The 21,586-nt window shown below is 39.7% G+C and overlaps 1 protein-coding gene across 4 annotated transcripts; it reads right to left on the bottom strand.

Moving 5' to 3' along the window:
* Window positions 1-274: 274 nt before the first annotated feature.
* Window positions 275-15,638, bottom strand: LOC102218609 (beta-1,3-galactosyltransferase 2-like). 4 transcript variants are annotated; one of them, XM_005800857.3, is made up of 3 exons: window positions 14,826-15,638; window positions 13,604-13,744; window positions 275-2,614 (listed from the first exon to the last, which is right to left on the bottom strand). In XM_005800857.3, the coding sequence occupies exon 3, from the start codon at window positions 2,277-2,279 to the stop codon at window positions 954-956; it is 1,326 nt and encodes a 441-aa protein (XP_005800914.1). In that variant the 5' UTR covers window positions 2,280-2,614; window positions 13,604-13,744; window positions 14,826-15,638; the 3' UTR covers window positions 275-953. The 4 variants fall into 4 exon arrangements, with proteins under 4 accessions (XP_005800914.1, XP_023195691.1, XP_005800913.1 ...); XM_023339923.1 differs by having other exon boundaries at window positions 15,475-15,638; XM_005800856.3 differs by lacking the exon at window positions 13,604-13,744.
* Between the last annotated feature and the right edge of the window lie 5,948 nt (window positions 15,639-21,586).

Raw genomic sequence — 21,586 nt, 5'->3', positions numbered from 1 at the left:
TTTTATGGAAACATTTTTTATTTTTTTGCTTTTCAATTTTCTACTGATTTTATTTGTGCAGCAATTCTGTGATCTACTGTTTCAAACACGCTATGAAAATATACTTATAGACTTACTGTTGGTGAAATATACAAATGACGGTTGTAACCCATTTACAATTTTCAATGCTAAATTTATCTTCTTTCCTCCCCACCCCAATGAATAACAACAAGATCACCCGCTGTGATCCCACTTTGCTTAAGGAGTAGACAAGACACAAGAACTACACGCAAAATGAATTCAGTACATTTATTTTTAGTTTTTTAACTGAGTCATTGCACATTTACTTAAGTGCAGAGTAGTACTCAATGTAAAGCTTTATAAAATACAATCTCAGTCATTTCTGATGTGATTGTGGTGCTTTATATGAATCCTTTGAAAAATAAAATACATTAGATGACAAGAAAACCACTTTTAGTGTACTTTGATAGATCTGTAAAGTAAACACTGAGAAACAGGGCAGCATAACTGGTCAGTGTTAAACGATTTATATCATTCATTCATATTTAGGTAGTGTAATTTTTCAAAATAAATGTACATTTCCTTTTGTCTGTGTAAACACAGTGGTGGTTTTTTTAACCCATCTCTTTAAACATCATAGACTGACATACTGCACTGCCCTTGAGAGAAGAGCAGGAATTGCCACCCAACTGTTGGCACCTGAATTATCCAAAACCCCACTTTTGAGCTGCAGCTTTCTTTGTGCATCACACAATCATGTCCCCTATTCTTCCTGTCGGAAATAGCTCCATAGATTTACAATAACTCTTTCAAAAATAAAAAAATAAGTTGGCTCATAAACTGTACATAATACCAAAAACAATGTGCTTTTTTAAATATTGTGCCGAGTTCAATGTTCCCTTCTTTGCACAAGATCTTTTACTTCCTTAAGTGAGCTGTTGTCACAGGATTCATCATGGAAGCCTCTCCCCATGAAGCTTTCGATGTCTGTGTCTGCCGTTCTTCTCCTTGGCCGTATTGACACAGGCATTGTGCTTGTTGGTCTGCAAATGGTTCCAGTACTTAATGAGTTCATTGGGCTGAAACTGATGGGATGTGATCAGGTGGCTGTACTTGCAACTGGAATAAGAGACTCGCCAATGGTTGAAGAGGAACTCATTGGGAGGGGGTGAAGGGTCTATGCGTAACTTTGCCAGGCAGATCCCTACATACACATCCTCCAGATGCAGCCTGCGTATGCTTAGCGAGGCCTGATAGATCAACTCGGCCATGTCCCCTGAGAACACGTATCCTGTGCCTGAGCAAAATATTGGGTAGCGCTCGCTTGGATAAAGCTCTGGTGGCATGTACCACTTGCTGTCCTTGTTTCGGTTTGGTGCATAGCCCCTCATTAGATAGCCTGTAAAATACTTCTGTTTGGGGGGCAATTCGGGTTTTAGCAGCTTTTGGATGAGATACTCTGTATTGACGAACATGTCACTGTCCGTCTTCATCACATAGGAGACACGTGGGCAGTAGGTGGCTACCCAGTTCATGCCCATCAAGGTTTTGGTGGTTAGGTTGTAGTAGGTGTCCTGATAGTCCTGTTGAATGATATCATGGTAAATACGGCTCTCTTCTTCAATGCTACTTTGAAGGAAGGCATCTGAACTCTTTCCTGTACCGAGAAGAAAAAGTCGGACGAATCCCAGGCCCCCAGCTACACTCTCATTTCCCCATGTCTGCCGGATTGCGTTGCGTGCATCAGCCTGTCTAGGCTCAGCAGCAATGAGGAGGATGAGGAAGGGCGTACTGTCCCTGCACTTGTAAGGCTCATTCAGGATGTAGCGGTAGGGCTGAGCACTAAGCTTCTCCCCAACATCCATCTCCTTCTGTAAACTGTTGTTAGAGCTCATGGAGTCCCCAAGCCCCATGATGCCCGTCCTGGATCCTCCTCCAGCTCCACCTCCTCCTGGCTCAGCTGCTGTTCCCTCTGCCTGTTGAGAGCTGAGGTTGAGAAGAGGCTTTGGAGCACCATACCCTGTCTCCTTCCACAGGCTCCTCAGGGAGCTGCTCTGGTTGGCCTCTCCCTTGGGAGCCCGGAGACCCCTGATGGTGTAAGCCAGTGGGTAGTCACGAGGCCCACTGCGCCCTGGCAACCATTCCTGGTGGCTGAAAAACAGAAAGACTGTAAAGAGTAGAGCCAAGGAGAGCAGACCAGCCACATGGGTCCGAAACAGGGAACGTTTGATGGTCCAGGTCATCTTGATGGAACATAAGTGCCGCCGTCTCCACTGCATGATGCAGATTGGGGTTGCGAGACACTGCTCCTTCTCGAGAATGGGCGGTGGTGGTCACATGCAGTCACCTCAAACATGTGGTTGCCAACAATCAGAAGGTTATCTGAGCTGGCAGATGGGTTGGAGCAAGGCTCCTGGAAGAGTCAAGAGAACAGTTGAGCCCCTAAGTGTAGCTTGAAGCAAGGTTGAAAGGGCTCCTGGTGGAAAGAAGGTGACTATTCTTTCACCAGCGACGCTTCTCCTTGTCTTCTTTGGCACTTCCGACAAACAGGGTCACGCACTGGGTCTTGTCTTCTTCAGGTTATAATAAGGGTCACCTCCACTGTGTCTGCTCCCTGTAATTTAAAAACAGAGAAAAAGAAACTGAGGAAACATTCTCCAAAAGATTTCCTTTATTCACTGGCACTGTGCCAAGTGTCAATTATTTTAGCTCCAGCTATGCTGTATTTTTCTTTTTACTGTTACATTTATTAGACTTGTTTCAACACAAATAATCTGAATTAATTTTGTCCAGATGGAAGAGTCCCAATTAAAGCTTTTTATAGATACATAGCCTAATAGGGATTTTGTTTTCTTTTTTTGAAGCCGATTTAACACTTTGAAAAGGAAATTCTAAAAAATATTAAAGCGCCGTAGCATATTTGATTAGGCAGGGATGAAAAACACAGCATGGGCCTGCAGCTTTTTGATAACATGACAAACACATCCATACCAATGCAAAAAAATAAAAAAGGAAAGAAAAGGGAAACTGTTCTAAAAGGAACTCTAACAGATCAATTAAATCAGTTTAGCATTTTAAAATCTCACAGCAAACAAGTAGTCAAAAATGACAAATGTTATGAAAATGTATTGAAATGCCAAAAACTTGCAACCAGTGGATAGCAACATTGTGACTCCTTTTTGCATACAATTACTGGGCTTAGGGTCAAGGGCTTACATATAAACTGTGGCTTTGCTCAATGTGGTGGCGATTAAACCTGCTCTAAACCACATAGGCTGCTGAGTGTCATCAGCCCCCCACCACACATCAACAGCGAGAGAGGAAACGCATCTGTCAAAATGAGTTTTCAGGGTCCAGCAAGCAGTGGTGCTGCACCCCAAGCCAGCCTCTGGCGATGACAGCCACTGCTTGTCATTCACCTTCAGCCTATCAAGGCTTTGTACGGTCTTGTTGGGATCACCCGGGTTGCTTAATCTTCCAGGACACACAGGCATGAATACAGAACATGCAGGGAATTATGCACACATGCAGACATACAAATACACAAGAGTGTGGATAAAATGCAAATGATTGTGCCTGGTGCCCACCAGGGAGTTGTCCACTGAGACAGACATACTGCCGGTCATGTTCAGTCTTCACTGATTCAGAATGTCACTAAGCCAAACAAGCTCAACATTTACTGTGCTCTGCATACACTATCATGCCAACACAAGATTTATGGTCCAACAGGTTTTTCTGCCTAATCACAATGTGTGTGCATCATCTCTGTTACCGGCTTCATCAGAAATGGTTGTGATTTTGCAATATTTGCAATATTTCTAGGAATACTAAGTTTAATTAGCATAAAGCAATTCGATCCAGATTTGACTAGTTCATATACTGTATTTATTTCCCTTGATTAATTCTAAGGCACAGGTGTCAAACTCCAGGCCAGCGGGCCACTGGTGGTCTGCATGTAAACGACCGTTTGTTTGCCGTGACGTAAGCTCAAAGTGTGACGCTACAGCTAGCTAGGATCGTTTAATCCTAGATAATGATAGAAAGCTGGCTTAAAAACAGGTTAAAAAAAGCTGCAGATACTGGTGGAAAGAAAACAACTCCAGAACTACTAATGTGATCAGAGGAAGCTAATTCATAGCTGCTGAGTGTTGACATGTTGTTCACTAGCGATTGGATTCCTTTGAATGATTAGCAGTAGGAATCGCTCCAGTTAGTCAGAACTGTTCTTTGGTTTTAATGATTTTGCTTGGTAATGAATGATGCTCTGCTTTCAGGTCAACAGCTAATGTTATAGTTTTATTTCATTAAAACATATTTTAAACAATACAACAAATAAATACAATGATAGAAATTGGTTAATTATTTTTATATTTAATGGTGCAGAAAATGATTTTTTTTTCCTGATAAAGCAACTCAAGTCTATTTTTCTTTAATTGTGCTTCAAAGTCACAAATAGCCATAAATGTTATTAATACACACAACACTTGGTAGTAAAGAACAACTTCTTTTTTTTTATTTTCATGTGTTTGACATTATTGGAAAGCTTAGACTCCACACTTTCAGAATCAGTAAATAACTCAAAATGCAGAATAAACCTGTTCATGGCTTTGTCGTGGCCAGTCATATTTACCAAACAGCACCACAACAACAAAGAAAACAACATTATGTGATTTAAGAGACTAATATTTTCATTTCAAGTTGCATCATATATTAAGATGTGTTATTGAGGGGGCAATTTCAGGCTAGGTGGTCTGTGACTGTTAAACGGATTAAGTGGTCCTCAGCCTGAAAAAGGTTGAGAAACACTGATCTAGACAACCATAGAAAGAGAGATTTCTATGACTCTCCAAATAAAGCCAAATTAAATCAATGTGAAAAGATGTTAAATATTTTTCATTTTAAAAAGTACTCATAGAATAGAGAGAATGCTATATTTTAACAGTTTAATTGGAAGTTTCATCAATAGATTCTGACACAATGGCCCTTCCAGGACTTTCATAAATTTGATGTGATTTGACAAGAAAAGGAGTTTGATGCCCCTGTTCTAAAGTGTTCCTAATGCCAAAACAATATTAATTGTACTCTCTTTCTGAGTTCTCAGTATTCCAAATCTCACATTATGTTTCAAAGGTATGACAAGGAAATCTCTGTGAATGTTTTCTACTTGACAGAAAGGAAGTTTCTCCATTATGGTCATAAGCACATTTTTCATCAATGGAACTTTCTGTTTTGTCTGGTCGTATTTATTTTGTCTTTTGCTTTTATTTCTTATTTTTAGCATTTGGAATTCAACTTACAGTTGGCTACAAGCCAGCGGCGTATGCGAGTATTTGTAACATTTTTCATTTTCTCACAATTTTGATGGGGAGTGTTTAAAAGTCAAATAAATGTCAGACAGAAATATAAGCCTAATATTCACATATTTTAGCAGCAGAAGGAAAAAGTGATGTTTGGGGGGCAGAGGGAGCATTTAGTGCAAATATTGTACTGACCTAGTCTGAGAATGATTTCCAAAACTTCCCATTTTAATTTTCTGTTATGTTTGCTCATTCATCATGACAACTGACAAGGAACACGATAACCTTTTCAGGCGAGTGTGCTTACCCAGTGAAAGCAATTACAGGGGAATGAGAAGGGCCAGGGCAAGCTTTGTTTTAAAGGTTAACATACTTTACATCGGAGCACATTGAGCGCTTGAGAGATTTCTGCTGTCAACCAAATGAACATCTAGTTACACAAACTCTGATCAGGAGAACACACATGGAGGCACACATAGATAGGAGTGCAGAGAAATACACAAGGAATAGATGCCCCCCTATGTGCTGGCACCCACCCAGCCCACAGTCATTCGTGAATCGAGTTTGTTTAGTTGTTCTCAGCATAAATGCAAATTTCAGTGGGCTCATCAGGGATCCATTTTTACTTTTAAACAGTACTATTTAGTGTGCCAATGCCTCTCCTCATTAATTCCTTTTCTTGCCTCCCATCAATGTCACTTCTATGCAGGCCAATTAGTTACACCAGTGCTAATTAAAGCCCCAGCGATTCTGCAGCGGTCAATAATCAGAACGAAGGCTGTGGGAGTGCCGCACTGGTGACATTATTAGGCGTGCATCAGTGTTGACTGTCACTAGATCAACTTCAAACCTGGAGGTAAAAATAGAGATGATGGGCGTTTGTTTTGTTTCTGTTTCTTCACAGGAAACATGCAGAGCATGGATTCAAAACAAGCTTTGGCAATGCTGATGAATGTACGACACTCAGTAAAAACATCCCATTTCATAATAGTGACACATTTTCCTGAAGAAAAGTACTGCTCCCATTTATAAGCCATTTAGAGTAGCTTCTCATTGAAGATAAAGGTTAAAATCCACTTTATTGAAAAAGCCCTGACTGATATGGCTGACTGAGGATCTCGTCTTACCTAATAAAGCTATCCAGAAGCAGCAATCCTCAGTGAGCCACAACATGTTTGATTTATTTTAATTCATCATCAACAATTCTGATGTATTGTTGTAGCACTTGCTGTTTAGTCAGAAAAGCACAAATTTTATAAATGTATGGAAACATCACTGTATACCTCTCCAAGATTAGATGGATGTGGGAAAGCAAAAGATACATCTCTCAGTTAAACTATTTAAAAAAATTATTTGATCATTATAGTTTTGTCTTTAAACCTCAGTTTAAAATGCATAACTTAATTGGAAAACTTAGACTCCACACTTTCAGAATGAGTATACAATTTTTTTTTATCTTGACAAAATATTTTATACTTTTTTTGTCAAGAAACTACCCAATTATTTAATATCAAACCCTGTGATGGACAGAGGACATGTCCAGGGTCCTGTCCTCCCATCGCCAAGCAGGCAACGATACGACTGGAATGGATGGATTTAATATCCAAGGTATTTTATTTAATGTCATAAAGGTTAATTAGTTCACATCATGAAGTGGATGTACTCTGACTTTAGACACACTAGATTCATTGAGTCATACTACCTTCACACCCCTATGATAGCCTCAAACATCACCAACAGATTTTTGTGCAATTTGTTGGTTGATGAACCTTTTTTTTATCTCATTATTTGGGAACTCCAATTTTCTGTATTACAACTACCAATTTTAATTTGTGCAATATGTTTCACTTGCAAATTGATGTGACAAGATCTATAAATGATAGTCATGGTAAAAGCTTAAAGATTTTTAACAGTGTATATAAAGGCCAAAATGTGCTTCAAATTCATTGAAAAACAATTGTGACGGCCCTGCTGTGTGGTAATGTGGTAAATTGTTTGTCAATTAAGGTCCTTGATTGTGGGAGGTGCCTCTGATTATGTGGCCACCTGGATTGTATTTAAGGAGCAACGTTCCACTCATGAGAAGAGGCAGGCGCAGACGGCAAGAACCAGGCCCAGAGAAGAGCCAGAGTCCCGCCGAGTCCCAAGCCCAGTGGGATCCAGAGGCGGCCCCGGCAGATCTCTTGACCAGTTGTGGGTGTTGGGAGCAGAAACCTGTGGGGGCCAACCGGGTCCATGACTGGGGAAGGACCAGGCTGAGGGAGCATGTGCTGGAAGCACATCTTGGGCAGCTGCTCATTCCCTAGACAGTAACTTTTAATAAATGTCTCTGAAGGGCTAAAAATGTTTCTGGTTGCCATGTCCTCCCTATTTTTTTGTTGCAGCCATCTGAGCCAGGCTGTAACAAAAAACACAAAAACAAAATTAGACCAAGAAAAGTGAGAAAGCGTAGATATGTGGAAATATTCAAGATTTGAAGGATTAGTTGGTAGATCATATATAGAAATATAATTTCATGAAGGATTATCCATCCATCCATTTTCTAACACCCTTGTTCCTAGTGGGATCGGGAGGGGTGCTGGTGCCTATCTCCAGCTAACGTTCCGGGGGAGAGGTGGGGCCACCCTGGACAGATCGCCAGTCTGTCGCAGGGCAACACAGATAGGACAAACAACCATGCACACACACACACCTAGGGAGAAGTTAGAGCAGGGGTGCCCAAAGTTAGTCCTCGAGGGCCGGCATCCTGATTGTTTTAGTTCTCTCCCTGGTTTAACGCACCTGGATCAAATGATGGTTCGTTAAAAGGCCTAAGAAGAACATTGACATGCTGAAAAGGTTGTTGGTACTACCAGGGAGAGAACTAAAGCGTGCAGGATGCCGGCCCTCGAGGACCGACTTTGGGCACCCCTGATTTAGAGAGACCAATTTACCCAACAGTCATGTTCTTGGACTGTGGGAGGAAGCTGTAGAACCCAGAGAGAACCCACACATGCACAGGGAGAACATGCAAACTCCATGCAGAAAGACTGTGGTCTGGGAATCGAACCCAGGACCTTCTTGCTGCAAGGCAACAGTGCTACCAACTGCGCCACTGCGCAGCCTTTCATGAAGAATTAGAATGTGCTAATCTTAAAATTGCTCTTGATAAACTAACATTTGAGAAATATTTACAAACTATGAGGACAGGTTTAAAAGACAGGAATGTGGTTATTCATTTGTCTAATTCCTTGTATCTGTAGACAATTAAGACCAATTTTACATTTTACACTCATCAACAACAAAGCCCATGACCTAAGACTGCAGCAAGACTCAGAACTGGGACAAAAAGAAGAGCTTACATTACTATTTAAGCTGTCTTTTCTACTAGATGCTTGTTCTTTTTAAAATTCTAGTGTTAAGTCCTCAAACCAATCAAATCAAGTTCCTTTGATTTTCCGTCGTCTTTAGATATTTGAATTGTATACAAAAGCAGCTGAAGACATTCTTAACAAAACACTTTTCCTTGAGGTCTTAAATATTTCATGTTTTGTTTTAATCATCTATTATTCAATTGTTTTTTCCCCTCTTATTTTAAATCTTATTCCTCTTTGAAGATTTTTCATCTGTGAATGAAATTCATTTATTTGCCACTACTTACAAACTGGGTAGAGAATGGGAGTGTCTCTAGCATACAACCATGGCATTTCTCTTCTATTGCTCAGACATGCAGGGCCGTGCAGAGACCTTTGGAGGGGCAGGAGCTCAAATTTAAGAAAGGGGCACTTTGAACAAAAACACCGTACAACAACATAGAAACAACCCATATTAATCAAGAATCTAATTGGATCCTACTATATCATTGCCATCATGCGGGAAAATGCAAAGCAAATCTAGTCTATATTTTCCCCAACAGGTATAAAGTTTCTGTTTCTGCTGCTGACAGTCCTGGAGGGCTGAGCTGATCTGAGACTGTAGCTGTTAAACAGACCAGAGGAGAGAAGGTCTCTGGTTATAAAGTTATGAAATAAGCAAAATAGCTGCCATTTTACTAATTAAGCCCTAATAATATATATTTAACCTCTAGAACAACCTGGCTGCAGACTGATTTATAGATCCAAAAAGCTCAAAGGGGTTAACTCTAAATAATAGTTTGATGTTAGCACCTCTGAGACCTAGAATTATAAGACTGGAATATCAAGGCAAAGAAAACTAAGTAGCTGCTGGTAGGGGTCAGCAGCTACTGAGCCCCTGAGTGTCTGGAAGCCCCTGACACTCAGGGGCCTCCAGACACTCAGGGGCCCCTAGAAATAGTTTAATTGTAACACAGACCATAGATCTAAACCTGTAGCATCATTTATAGAGAATGACAATGTTATTACATTTTATTTAATGCATTCAGCTGAGAAAAATAAATAGTAAATTTAGGATTTAATTAGGAAGTTTACTCTGTAAAAGTTTAAAGAATCATCTTGATAGTTTAATTGTTGTGTTACCATGGCTACAATATGGTGTAATCTTTGTGTTTGAATTGGGTTTGTTCACAAATACATCACCTCAAATAACCAATAATCAGTGATTGATTTTAAACTCTGCCAATAAACCTGGTCTCCCTCTCACAGACTTCTCCTTATCAATATTTAAACATGTTAGTGATGCTGAGGTTCTTAGTAGGACGGGTTCCGGAGGGAGGGGGGTTCTGCCTAAGGCCCCATATTACCTTGGGCCGGCCCTGGAGGAACAGCTGCTGCGATGAACATCTCTGGAATCTACCTGGAATCTACCTGGAATCCTCCGGTGGCCCCTGTCAGTCCCCCGATGCTTTGGAGACATTCTGATTAATTTCATTGTGGCATGTTTGGCTTTTTGCTGCGGTTCTAATTATTGCTACAATATTTTCTCTGATGTTTATTTTGTGAACTCTAAATGCTCTGGGCTGAATCTTCCTTTAACACTTGAGGTTCTGCAATAACTTCTATTTACAGCTGCGAACCTCCGGCCCAGATCCCGTCAGCAGCGGCTGTAACCTGGTAGAAACGTTAAGGAGAAGCAGAGCGAACAGAGAGCAGGTGGTACCAGGTGGTACTGGGGCTTTGAGCTGCGTTGCGACTCGTGGTGACAGTCGGTACCGCGTCTTATATCAGAATATCTGATATAAAGACAGATATTCTTTATATCTGTCGGTGGGACCGACTCAAGCTGCCTGTAGCGAACCGGACATTTAGCAGAATGATTAAGTTAAAGTCAGAAGTTTTCTCTGCAGCCGAAACATTTCTGTGTTTAGGGGCGAGGCGGATTTTGTCCCACTATTGCGAGGATGATTATAAAAATATAAATAGAAACAGTTTTTCTAACGTCAACATCAGACCTACGTTTTTATTCACAAACCAGTGTATAAAACAATATTCTTGCCCATAATTTGATAGTTAGAGGACACAGATCAGCCTCCTCCTCACCATGGACCCGGTGTCTGAACAACATGGAGGTTCTGAGAGTCATTATTAGACTGAGGGCAGCCAGACTAGTTTATTTTTACTAAATTATTATATTTAGCTAAATATTATTGCTGAGGGGCACAAACAGGCCTTCTGCCATACAAATTAAAAATTAAAAAAAAATGTTTTGGAAAAAAAAAAATCAAAAAGGGCACTAGAGGCATCAAGGATAAAAAGGCAGGGGCTCAAGCCCCCATTGCTCCCCCCTCTGCACGTGCCTGCAGACATGTTTTGTTTCAGTCTGATTCATTCAGCACAGAAGCTGGCTTTTATGTAGTAGAGACATATCGGTTACTGGTTTTATAAAACCAAGTTCTACTTTAGCACTAATATTTAGTTAATACATTTTTTTTAAATGAAATTACTATTGAACTGCTAAGTGGTACCTGAGCTACTTAAATCTCTGGGTTCACCGGGTGCTCTTCAATCTCAGTGACTGAGATGATTCAGCGCAGATGTAAGCTGAAGGTTGTGAAAGTAAAGCAGGGATATCTCAACAACCAAAGAGCACCACGAGATAAATGTCACTACAATTTGTAATTTACAAAATGTGCAAAGGCTTTTTGAAGATATTTTTGTCTTCATCATCTACAAGGAAACAACCAAAAGCCTAGTGGATGTCACTAAAAAGTAACTTTTATCTTTATGTTTTTAGGGTTCAAATGGTCTGGTTTGTTTGTTTAACATCAATAACAAAAGCCAAGGGTCTGGTTATACTCAACAGGACAGCCAAAACATAATCTAAACTAAATTGTTTCAATCAATATTGTAGAGAAACTCAGGCAACTTCAACATCAAATATCACTTTTCAAACACAGAGTTTAGATCAGGCCCATAGACAACGTGGCCAAACCCGATCCTACCCATTCAGCTCCCATGGCAACATGGAAGTGGTGAAATGAAGCCAAACGTGATAATACACTAGTATAGTGTTATTTTCCACAGATATAAAAACATTCTCAGTTTAAGGTTTTAGGGGTTTTAAAATCTGCTAAAATTATGGTTGTACTGAATAGCTATTACAGTTATCGACAGTAGCTTCCTATGACCTTAGTCTAGTAAAATAAAGAAATGGATGACATCTATTTATGTTATTGACAGTTTAGTCAAATTCAAAGCACATTTCATTAAGGTAAACTACACCATCAACCAGGTAACTGGAAATAAAAACTTGTTATAAATGACAGAAAGAAAACTGCGTGTGTGTCAGAAGATGATCATACAGCTCACACACAGCATAAAACCACATTCTGTACTCGAGGAGAAATACTGGCCACTTTGCAACAATGAGCCACATTCAGCACAACTTGCTCAGATTTTAAAAAGCCTTGCCTAAGCTCAAAATTTGCAGAAAATAACCCCACTCATGAATGTACTCTTCTGCATACAATCTTGCAGAACGTGCCCTTCTATAAATGCTGCCTCCTTCTGACTGCAAGTCTGGGCAAAGTTGATCATTTGTTTATTTAAATATCCCCATTAGTTTCTACTGCAGCAAAGACTATTCTTCCTGTAGTCCACACCACAGAAATTACAATGAAAACACATTTTGACAAACATCACAAATAAAGTTTCTTGCTCTGGCTCCATTGCATTGAAGTGATAATTCATCTTCTTTGAGATAGAAACTCAGATTTTACAACTGCAAAGAAAGGCGTGTCATTAAAATCCGTTATGCAAAAACTGGAGCCTATGCACCACAATTTAATCTTATGCTGCTGGCATAAAAAAATCCCCTATCTGTACCTGCCTCAATGACAATTACAATGCAGGTAAAGCATCCATATTTCTGTTGTGAAAACATATTTTAATGTGTGCAGTCATGTGGTTCAACAGTTCTGTGTATATTTGAGTTAGATTAAAACTCAAATACGCTAGAGGATAAAAGGATTAGTTGAGCTTAAATTATCAACTTCCATCTTCAACGTTATGATTGTCAGGTATTCAAAACAATCATCTGGTTTAAGTGACCAAAGTACTGTAGATTTGCAGGATTCCAGTCCCTTAAGTGTTGCTGAGAAAACTATTGAAATGTCTACGCAACCCTTTAACTGTGGATATTGGTCAGATGTGGGTCAGACCACAAGAGTCCGTTTACTATAGAACACTGCCATAAGGTGACAAAGGGTCAGTTGACCCAAATAACACAAGCAGTGGTGTTATCTCATGTGGAAACACGGCTTTGAGCAGTTCTGGGTTAAACAGGGTTTGTTTTGTTTCTGTGAACTTCTAATAAATATTCCTCCCATTAACACTATTTGAGAGGAGTTGTGATCATATGCAGGGCTGCAAAATTTTAGGGATAAGTGAAATTGTAATATTATTGAATTCTGTAATATTGCTTGAGTTGAAGCCAAAGGTTCTGTTTTCTTTTCCCACCAGACCATCTCCATCAGAGAGATCATCCAAGCAGTGCTTTACGTCCAACACTTCGAAGATGCATGGACAATTGTGATTCAATATATCCTACTGCTCAAATTTTATCGGATTTCAAGTGTTTAGAATAAAAACTGGATAAACAAATTTGCTGTTATTATTGTTGATAAAGAAAATTCCTTTAGCAACGGACTAATGGAGCCTAAATTAGGACATTTTAAAGGCTAAACTAAGAAGGTTGATATAATGACATTACAGACATAACATTTAGTCAGCTCCCATAAATATAGTCCCTGTTGTCTGGGCCACAAGAAAAACGACCAAAATCTGTATTTTATGTACAGTACAGGTGTAAAATGAATGCAATGAGGAACATTTAAATACTTGATTTTTCAAAAAGAAGACTGACAAACACAAAAATAAAGATAACCTCTGAGAAATAAAGGTCTGGCTTACAAGAAGAATCATTGTTGTGATAAGGTTCTTTCTACTTGGGAAGCAATATTCACTTCTTCCAACTTTTTCTCCCTTACTCTTGTTGCACCCTTCTGCCAGGCAGTGCATCATGGGGTTCTTTATCTCAGGTGGACAAGGACTCTAGATAAACAAAAAATGTTGGCATAAGTTCACAAATTAGTGCAAGCAATTCTCAATCAATTACAAAGTGTCACGATACAGAGAATCTGTCTCCATCCCAGCACTGGAGCTTCAGCTTAGTTCACCTTAAGGATGAGTCAAAAGAAGCTGCAGACCAGGAACCGCAGTTCTTATCCTCTACACTGCGCCTCCTTTAAGGGGTGTCACCCTAAAACCATAAGCCTCAGTGATGTTCAGCATTTAGGTGTGTTTGTGTGTAGGCGTGTACCCGTGAGTGGGTTCCTCGCAGAGGAAGTGGTTTTTAGCTTTGAACAAAAGGGTTAAACTTACAACAATTAAGCTAAAGGGAAAAAGTTAAATCGAAATCTATATTACTAACACTTTAAACGTCAGAATTACATTTTAAAGCAGTTCAAACTCTGCATAAAAGTTTCCACAAAAGTGAGAGGTCAACCACTAATGGTTGGGAAATTAAGCCCCATTAACGTGTCACAGTCTGGTGGTGCAGAATGAATACCCAGATGGTGAAGTTTCTTCCGTTTCTTCTTTTTTTAAGCCACTTCCAGCATCATAAAGAATGCAGAGACTTGGGTGCCAACTAGATCAGGCAGCTTGGCACAATGAAGTGGACATAAAGCTCCCTAAATCAATGTGATCAATAAGAACTCAATGGCTTTGCCTCTTGGCAAGGATACGGAACGGACTCCAAAACTGGAATGTGTGCAAATTAATGCAAAACAAACTGACCTCTATTTCACATTCTTTTTTTTTCTTTTAACCATAAAGAAATTCCACAATAAGAAAATAAAGCAGTCAGTAAATTATTTCTTACTAAGCAAAGGTCCACCTATCCAAAAGTCTAAGGGCTACTCTGTCAGTGTAAGGAACCACAAAGTGATAAAGGGGAGGTAAATGATGTTGAGTCAAAGGTGGGCTAAATGGAGAAACTGATTGATGGGTTCATGGATCCCAGTCAAGGCAGCCGAGGAAAGGTGGATGTAATGGAGTGGAGAGGAAGGAGGGGACGGCTAAATGAATAATGAGGATGTGGAGAACCGATGGGACGTGCAACGCTGCGTACCTCCTCCACCTCATGCTGCGGCTGCTGACAGGGCTGCGGTCGGCGCACGGGTGAACTGAACCCCGGTACCCACACCCGCCATCACCGCCTCTTCTGACCGGGGCTTCAGTTGTGCCCTCCGTCCTCCGCCTCCCTTTTCGCTAATTGCACAGACACCTTGGATGTGGAAACGACCCTCCAGCTCCTCATGCCAGCAGAACCTCAAGTAACCTGCGGGGATTTTTTTGGTTCTCCTCCTGGTGCGACTCCCTTTTTACCCCTCTTCTCTTCCCAGGGTCCGTTATATAACTCTTTTTCAAATGCACATTTCTTGCTTTACGATGCAGTTCCCAGTTGTTTCCTTGATCTTATCCAAGTTTGTCCTCCTCTACAGAGACGTTCTTGTCATTTAAAAATGAAAAAGCATCCCCGCACTTTCATCTGGAGCCAACGCGCTGGAAGGAAAAGCAGAGCGGCGGCGGCGGCAGAGCTGCCGGTATGCGGCTGCTGCTCCACGATTCTGAGCCCGGCTGCTGTGCAGTGAATTCGCAGTGAAACGCGATGGATGAAAACAGAATTATAGAAATATCAGCTCCACCTCTGAGTCCAGTCACAGTTGAAACATGTACCCCGACTCCTAGAGGGAGAACAAAAGCAATAACTCATCTACCTTCAGCTCCAGGCTTTGACTGGACACTCCGCTTCTTCTTTTCTGCAGAAGCATTCTTCTGATACGTCTTGGACCGACCCCGACCCCTGCCGGATCTCTCATCCAGCCAAGACAGCTGCTGGCCCCTGAAAGCTGTCTGTCAGACACCGCTACACTGACTGTGCTCGACCACGTCACAGCACTCTTAGAGGAGCAGCTCACGTGACCCAGTTACTCCGTTATGAGACGTTCAAAGGGTATTGGGGAAAAAAAATCATGGTGCTGCCACAACTCAAAAAATATTTCAACTTTATATTGAACCTGAAGTAATGTTATTGTGGAAGAAAACAACTTCTGTTTGCACTGCTGTTTTAAAAACTCATCTGAATTTAAACGTACTCTGATTTAGGTGAGAGGGTGGAGGCGAAAAGCCTGGGAAAACAATGGGTGATATAGGCAGGCAGCTTATAAGTTATTAAGTTCAAGTCATTTGTACATAGTTATCATTTTATTCACATACTTCTCCGATAATGTAAAATGTTCTTATATTTAACTTTGACCTGTGGTCATGTTTGTTCTGTATAACAGATGAGATGTGTAAAAAAAAAGAGTAAGAGCGACATGAATGTCACTGACAACCTGTCATATTCACATGTTACAATATTTACTTCCACTGTTCATTTATAAGTTTAAAGTTGTTTATTTGAGCAAATGACAGGAATGATTACACCATTTTTAAGAGCTGATTAACAGAAAAAATAAATGATAACAATGAACAGTAGCTAAAACATTCTGGGGGACATAAGATATAATTTACCTGCCATGTGTAAAATAAGAGATTATTATTTTCTCCCTAGCGATTCTACTCAATATTTAACTCACTTCACAGCTGTCTGGGCTTTCTCCCATTGACTTGGATTCCTCCTGTAGAATTTCAATTGGGTCAATCAGCAAACAGAAACAATGCACCAACTGAAGTGAACAAAGTCATTCAGTACATGTTGGTCATGCTTCCAAATTTTGAAGTAACATTAACAGCCACCAGTTCAGTTCAGCATTTCTCTCTTTACAGCGCAGGCAATTTGCATATAGCTTCATAGCTTCACATTGGGACATACTGTATGTCATGGGCAAAAGTTAGGTAAAATTTTAAACCTCAAAAGAGTTCATACCTCCTGGTAGTGATCGTTCCTCAATAGCCAAGAGTCCGTATGAAGCAATGCACAGAAGGAGGGTTTTTACCTGGATACCTTAGAATTAGACAAGCAAACAAACCGCAATACATGGATAATTCAAACCAGGAATAATTCATGTCACACTGATTACATTTCTTCAAACACAGATTTTCATTTACAAAACCAGTATTCCATTTGTAGGTTCAAAACAGCAAACAAACAAATAAACAAACAAAAAAACATTGTGACTTGTTTGTTAAATGAGCATTTAACAACTAACTTCTCTGAATTTCCTCTTTTTTAAAAACACTAAACAATAATTCTTGTTTCTTCTACTTTCCCACTTGCACCTGAATGCATCTTTAATCCCTTCTTCCCTTACTCCTTTCCTACCCCTGACCCAACCCCTTTATTCCCCGTCTGTAGGCAGAAAAGGGGAGATTTAACTCTGTGAGAGGATGGTGGCCAGCAGTTCTCTGGCAACAGCTGAATTTACAACCATTGTTTACTTTGTAAAGCATTGCATACAGTCATTCTCCCAGGACAGCATCTTTTATACAGCTCCAAATTGAAAACTGTCGTAATATTGTGGCTTGTCTGCCACATTAGTGATGCATCATTATGTACACAAAATTGCCATCTATATTTAGTAAGCTTTCATATCTTGAATTAAAGAGACACATACTTCATGACCGTTGAAACCAGACTTTCTGTCTCCACTTCAGCATGATGATAAAACACTACCTGGCTCATTAATGTCTAAAAAAACATACTGTGCAGCTCCTTCATCAGCCGTCAGTCATGTTTATGCTCAGTCTCCTCAAGAGACCAGCATGTTTCTTGATAAGGGATGAAAGCAGCTTTTCTCTTTTGCTGTCTCAGTAAAAGGGGAGCAGATGGAATTATAGCTCATGCAAAAGCAGCTCACCACCACAGGGACTCCAAGCTGGTGGGATAGCGGCCTATTGCAGCATTGTAAATATTGTAAGGTTGCACCACAGCACAGGTGACTGAATAATTAATAGGAGCTGTGTCTTTGACAGAAATACTTTGGAGGCCATTAGCTCTGCTACCTGGCCTCTGAGAGTATATTTGTCAGAAGAAAGCAATGCCGAGGAGGTGATTGATTTCCTGTGGCTGCCAGGTTAGAGGCACCGTACCTTTTTACATTAATATTATGTGGCATCTGTTAGATAGGTGACTTCCCCAACTTGTCTAGCGCTGACTGCTCGGGCAAAGCCCAGCACATCAAAATTTAAATTGTCATCATTAATTGCAGGTGTTCTGGGAGTATGTTGAAGCTGCAAATCTGCCTCTTTAGCTGCAACTCAGGGGAACCAAACTTGCTGGATACAAATAAACACGATTGCACATGTCCTTGTATACAGGAGCATGGTATAAACCAGCTCTTTGTCCTATGGTTTTTGTTTCAGACAGAGGTTTTTTGGACTCTTGGCTATTGCTTATATATTAACGTTTGCCCATGATGCATGTAATGCACCAGGTCCATGTTGTGATATTTGGATATGTGGTCAACACGGACTGAACGGCTTTGTTCGCTGTCATTGCTGAAACTACAGGTAGGTTACAATTTTACCTGTAGTTGACGATGACAGTAGCAGTGCCACCAATAGACACTGCTCCTGTCCTGTTTTCTTTTTCGAGTCCTTTTCTTCTCCATTATAATAGTTTTACAAGGTTAAATAAGTTTATATAAGAAGGCATTTACCAAGTGTGTTGCTGACAGCTGAGTGTCCATTTTAATATCAACTCTATGACACAGTAAAATGACCAACATATTGACAATCAGTGATATATCACAACAATGATGAGCATGTAAATAAGATGCAATCAAATATATTGATACTGTGTGGCAATTAATTCAGTTTTGCACAATATCATCATCATGACACTTTTCTAAATTCTATGACCAGTACATTTTTATTAACCGACTGGGAGTGTGTTTGCTTTTTCTGTGTCTTATTTTGTTTCATGTATCAACCAGTCAAAGTCAAAATTAGACCTTATGGATCGTTTTCTTGAAGACTCAAGAAGTGGAAATACCCAGCCATGTTTTATTTTAAATACAGTGTAATGTGTATGATATGATGTTAAGTTTTTTGTCCCCACTATTTGGTCTACACTCCTCTCCAGTTGATGGTGGTAATGCTCCATTAAGTTGTTTATCAACCCTTAAACAAGAAGTAGCAGAAGAACCAATCACAGTCCCTAGAAGACAGCATCACACCTAGCAACAGGGTCAACCACAAACACTAAGAATTTTTAGTCTAAGTTAGGAGCTTTTTGAGAAGAGAGAAAATCATTGAGAATACAGGCCCAGATATGTGACAACTAAAACTACTAATGCGTGAAATGGAGAATATTTTTTGTCTGTTTTCTTAGTTTTTCTGTACAGCATAGAAGGTTCTATAGTATAGTCATTTATAACTAGCATTTATAGCAAAGAATTAATGACTTGAGAGGAAGCCTGTGCATACTTGAGTACACAAGGTTAGCTGTTTTCTAAGCATATCTGCTGATGTTCCACATATTTCTAAACCTAATGTCCTCAGCTTGGTATGACTACATTAAGTGGGGAAAAAACATTTTTTGAATAGTGAGCAAAATATGAAACACATTTCTTGCTATGTATAAAGTTTTTGGAAGTCAGTGTTCTCTGAAGTAAATACAAACCCATGGTTGAGATGTGCACATTTAATCATGACTTGCTGACCAACACTGTTCTTGTATTCATCAGTAATGAGTGCAGCAAGTTAAGCTTTGTATGAGTCATGCACAAGAGCATCTTGTACTATTTTATGTAAATGTGGTCCTATTTGCTGACAAAACACAACTGTTACTTTCAGCATTGCTGTTTTTCACAAAGAAGTCACATGTCAGCTCCTTTGTGTTGTATCAGTACCCAGGTCTGAATTTGTCAGCAAGAGTGTGTTTGAATGCTACAGGCAACTTGATTTTCTGTAAAACCTGTCTTCACTTTGGACCAGTTGTGCTTACACGCCGTTACAAGTGAGTAAACTATATTTGATGTAGCTCTAGTGACATTTGCTATTGTTGAGGTCTGACTTTGCATTTCAGTCAATCCACTTCTTTTTTATTGCTGTCAGCGGAGAAACCTTGATGTTCCCAAACGTCATGTTTTAACATAATGTCTGTCTATAAGCTTAGATTTGCTTTAAGAAGTGCTGCATGTAAATACTGTGCATGTGTGAAGGGTTAAAACAATACCGCAACCATGTGGTACAAAAGGTTCATACTGATGATCAAATGTCAGAACACTTACACCTAGAGATGGGTCATCTGAAACCAGGCTTGAGACGGGTACCTAGTAAAAAGGGGGCGTGTCAGATGAAGCCCTGCTTCGATGCTTGTGTAGTCTCGCTGAAAACCACGTGACTGACAACAAACGACGCCTCGCATCACCTGGGACACGTGACTGCTTCATTTTGCGTGTCGGTTTTCAAAATAAAAGCACTATAAGCACATGCTGCTTCATGGGTTGTTGTAGGTCATATGGTTGCAGATCAGAGGAGAATATTTGCTTCACTGGTCAAAATAAAAGGAACATTGACCAACATATTTGATGTGTATTGATGATGACACTCAAAATGTATTATTTGTTACTGGTTTTCTCAATTGTTGTTTATGGTGTTTTTTTATGACTTTATATTTCATTTTATGATGTAAAGCTCTTTGAACTACATTGTTGCTGAAATCTGCCACACAAATAAACTCGATTGATTGTCTGAAATGGATCCAGCTAGAGGAAAATTTCTGACATCTGGGAATACTTTGAGATGATTGCTCACAATAAAATTCTTCTTAAATAAAAATAATTAATCTCTATGCCTCCCCATTTCTCACCTTCTGGAAATTTCCACTATTATTGGTAGTCTGATCAGCAAAGATATATCAGTCTTGAACAGCAGAAACAGATTTAATGCTGTTGCAAGACTAAAATTCTGCATCTAGCTAAATATAAGAGATCAGAGCCAATTAGAAATCCAAGAAAAAGCGAATGCCCCAACAAGCACCGCACTCCCAAGACACTAAAACATCAAATGTCTTTATTGTCATATCAGTACATGACATAACAGAAAATCCAACACATCCACTGACATTCAACATATACCAGGATTAGATTGGCTACAAATCATTTTTAATAATTAAAACATATGACAATTAAATATGATTTAATTGATTCCCCTGTTACTAAAGTTTGATGAAAACTTTGTGACAATATTGCATTTACTAATTTTTGGAAGTGTGATCCAACTGAGTGACAAAGCTGTTACAGTTTCACCAGCCGATGTCACTAGTGAGTGATGAATGAAGCTTCAAGTAATTAATCTTTTTGCAAAGCAAAGGGTTGGAAAGCTTCATTGCTTCATGAGGCTTCATTTGCCCATTACTATCTTACACCACTAACATATAGGCTACTGTTTAATCCACAAAGTAAAAGTTAAAAAAAGTCCTGCATTTGCATTTAGATCTAGGAGTAAAAATTTGAGCATCATTCGGTTTCTGCCACTGACCTGTCAGAGGCAGCATGGTGCCTAAAATGTCCATAGACTGTTGCAAATAGTTTTAATAAAGTTTGATTTCTTAGGTTAAACCAGGTTAAACAGAAAGAGACAAAATGATACTTTGTGGGTATAAAATCGAGGTACAAATTGGCAAACAATTACATTGTTCCTGAGCCACTGACAGGACGATCTTGCCTGCATCACTATATGAAAGTACATGTCTTTTAGATTATATTTTTTTTCAGTAAATTAAAGTCAAAGCTTATAGATGAAGAAATCATGAGGCATAAATGATAATGATGGTGAGTTACAAAAGGTTCTGCAAGGAGTTGTTGCTACAAGGTGGAAGACAGTAATTCTGGGATGAGAAGCAAGTGGGTTTATTGGCTGATGAAAAACAGGAAGCAGAAA

The sequence above is a fragment of the Xiphophorus maculatus genome, chromosome 9 (genome assembly GCF_002775205.1).
Source record: "Xiphophorus maculatus strain JP 163 A chromosome 9, X_maculatus-5.0-male, whole genome shotgun sequence".
Lineage (NCBI taxonomy): Eukaryota > Metazoa > Chordata > Actinopteri > Cyprinodontiformes > Poeciliidae > Xiphophorus > Xiphophorus maculatus.
The sequence above is the reverse complement of the archived record's forward strand: the minus strand, read 5'-3'. Positions and strand labels throughout refer to the sequence as shown.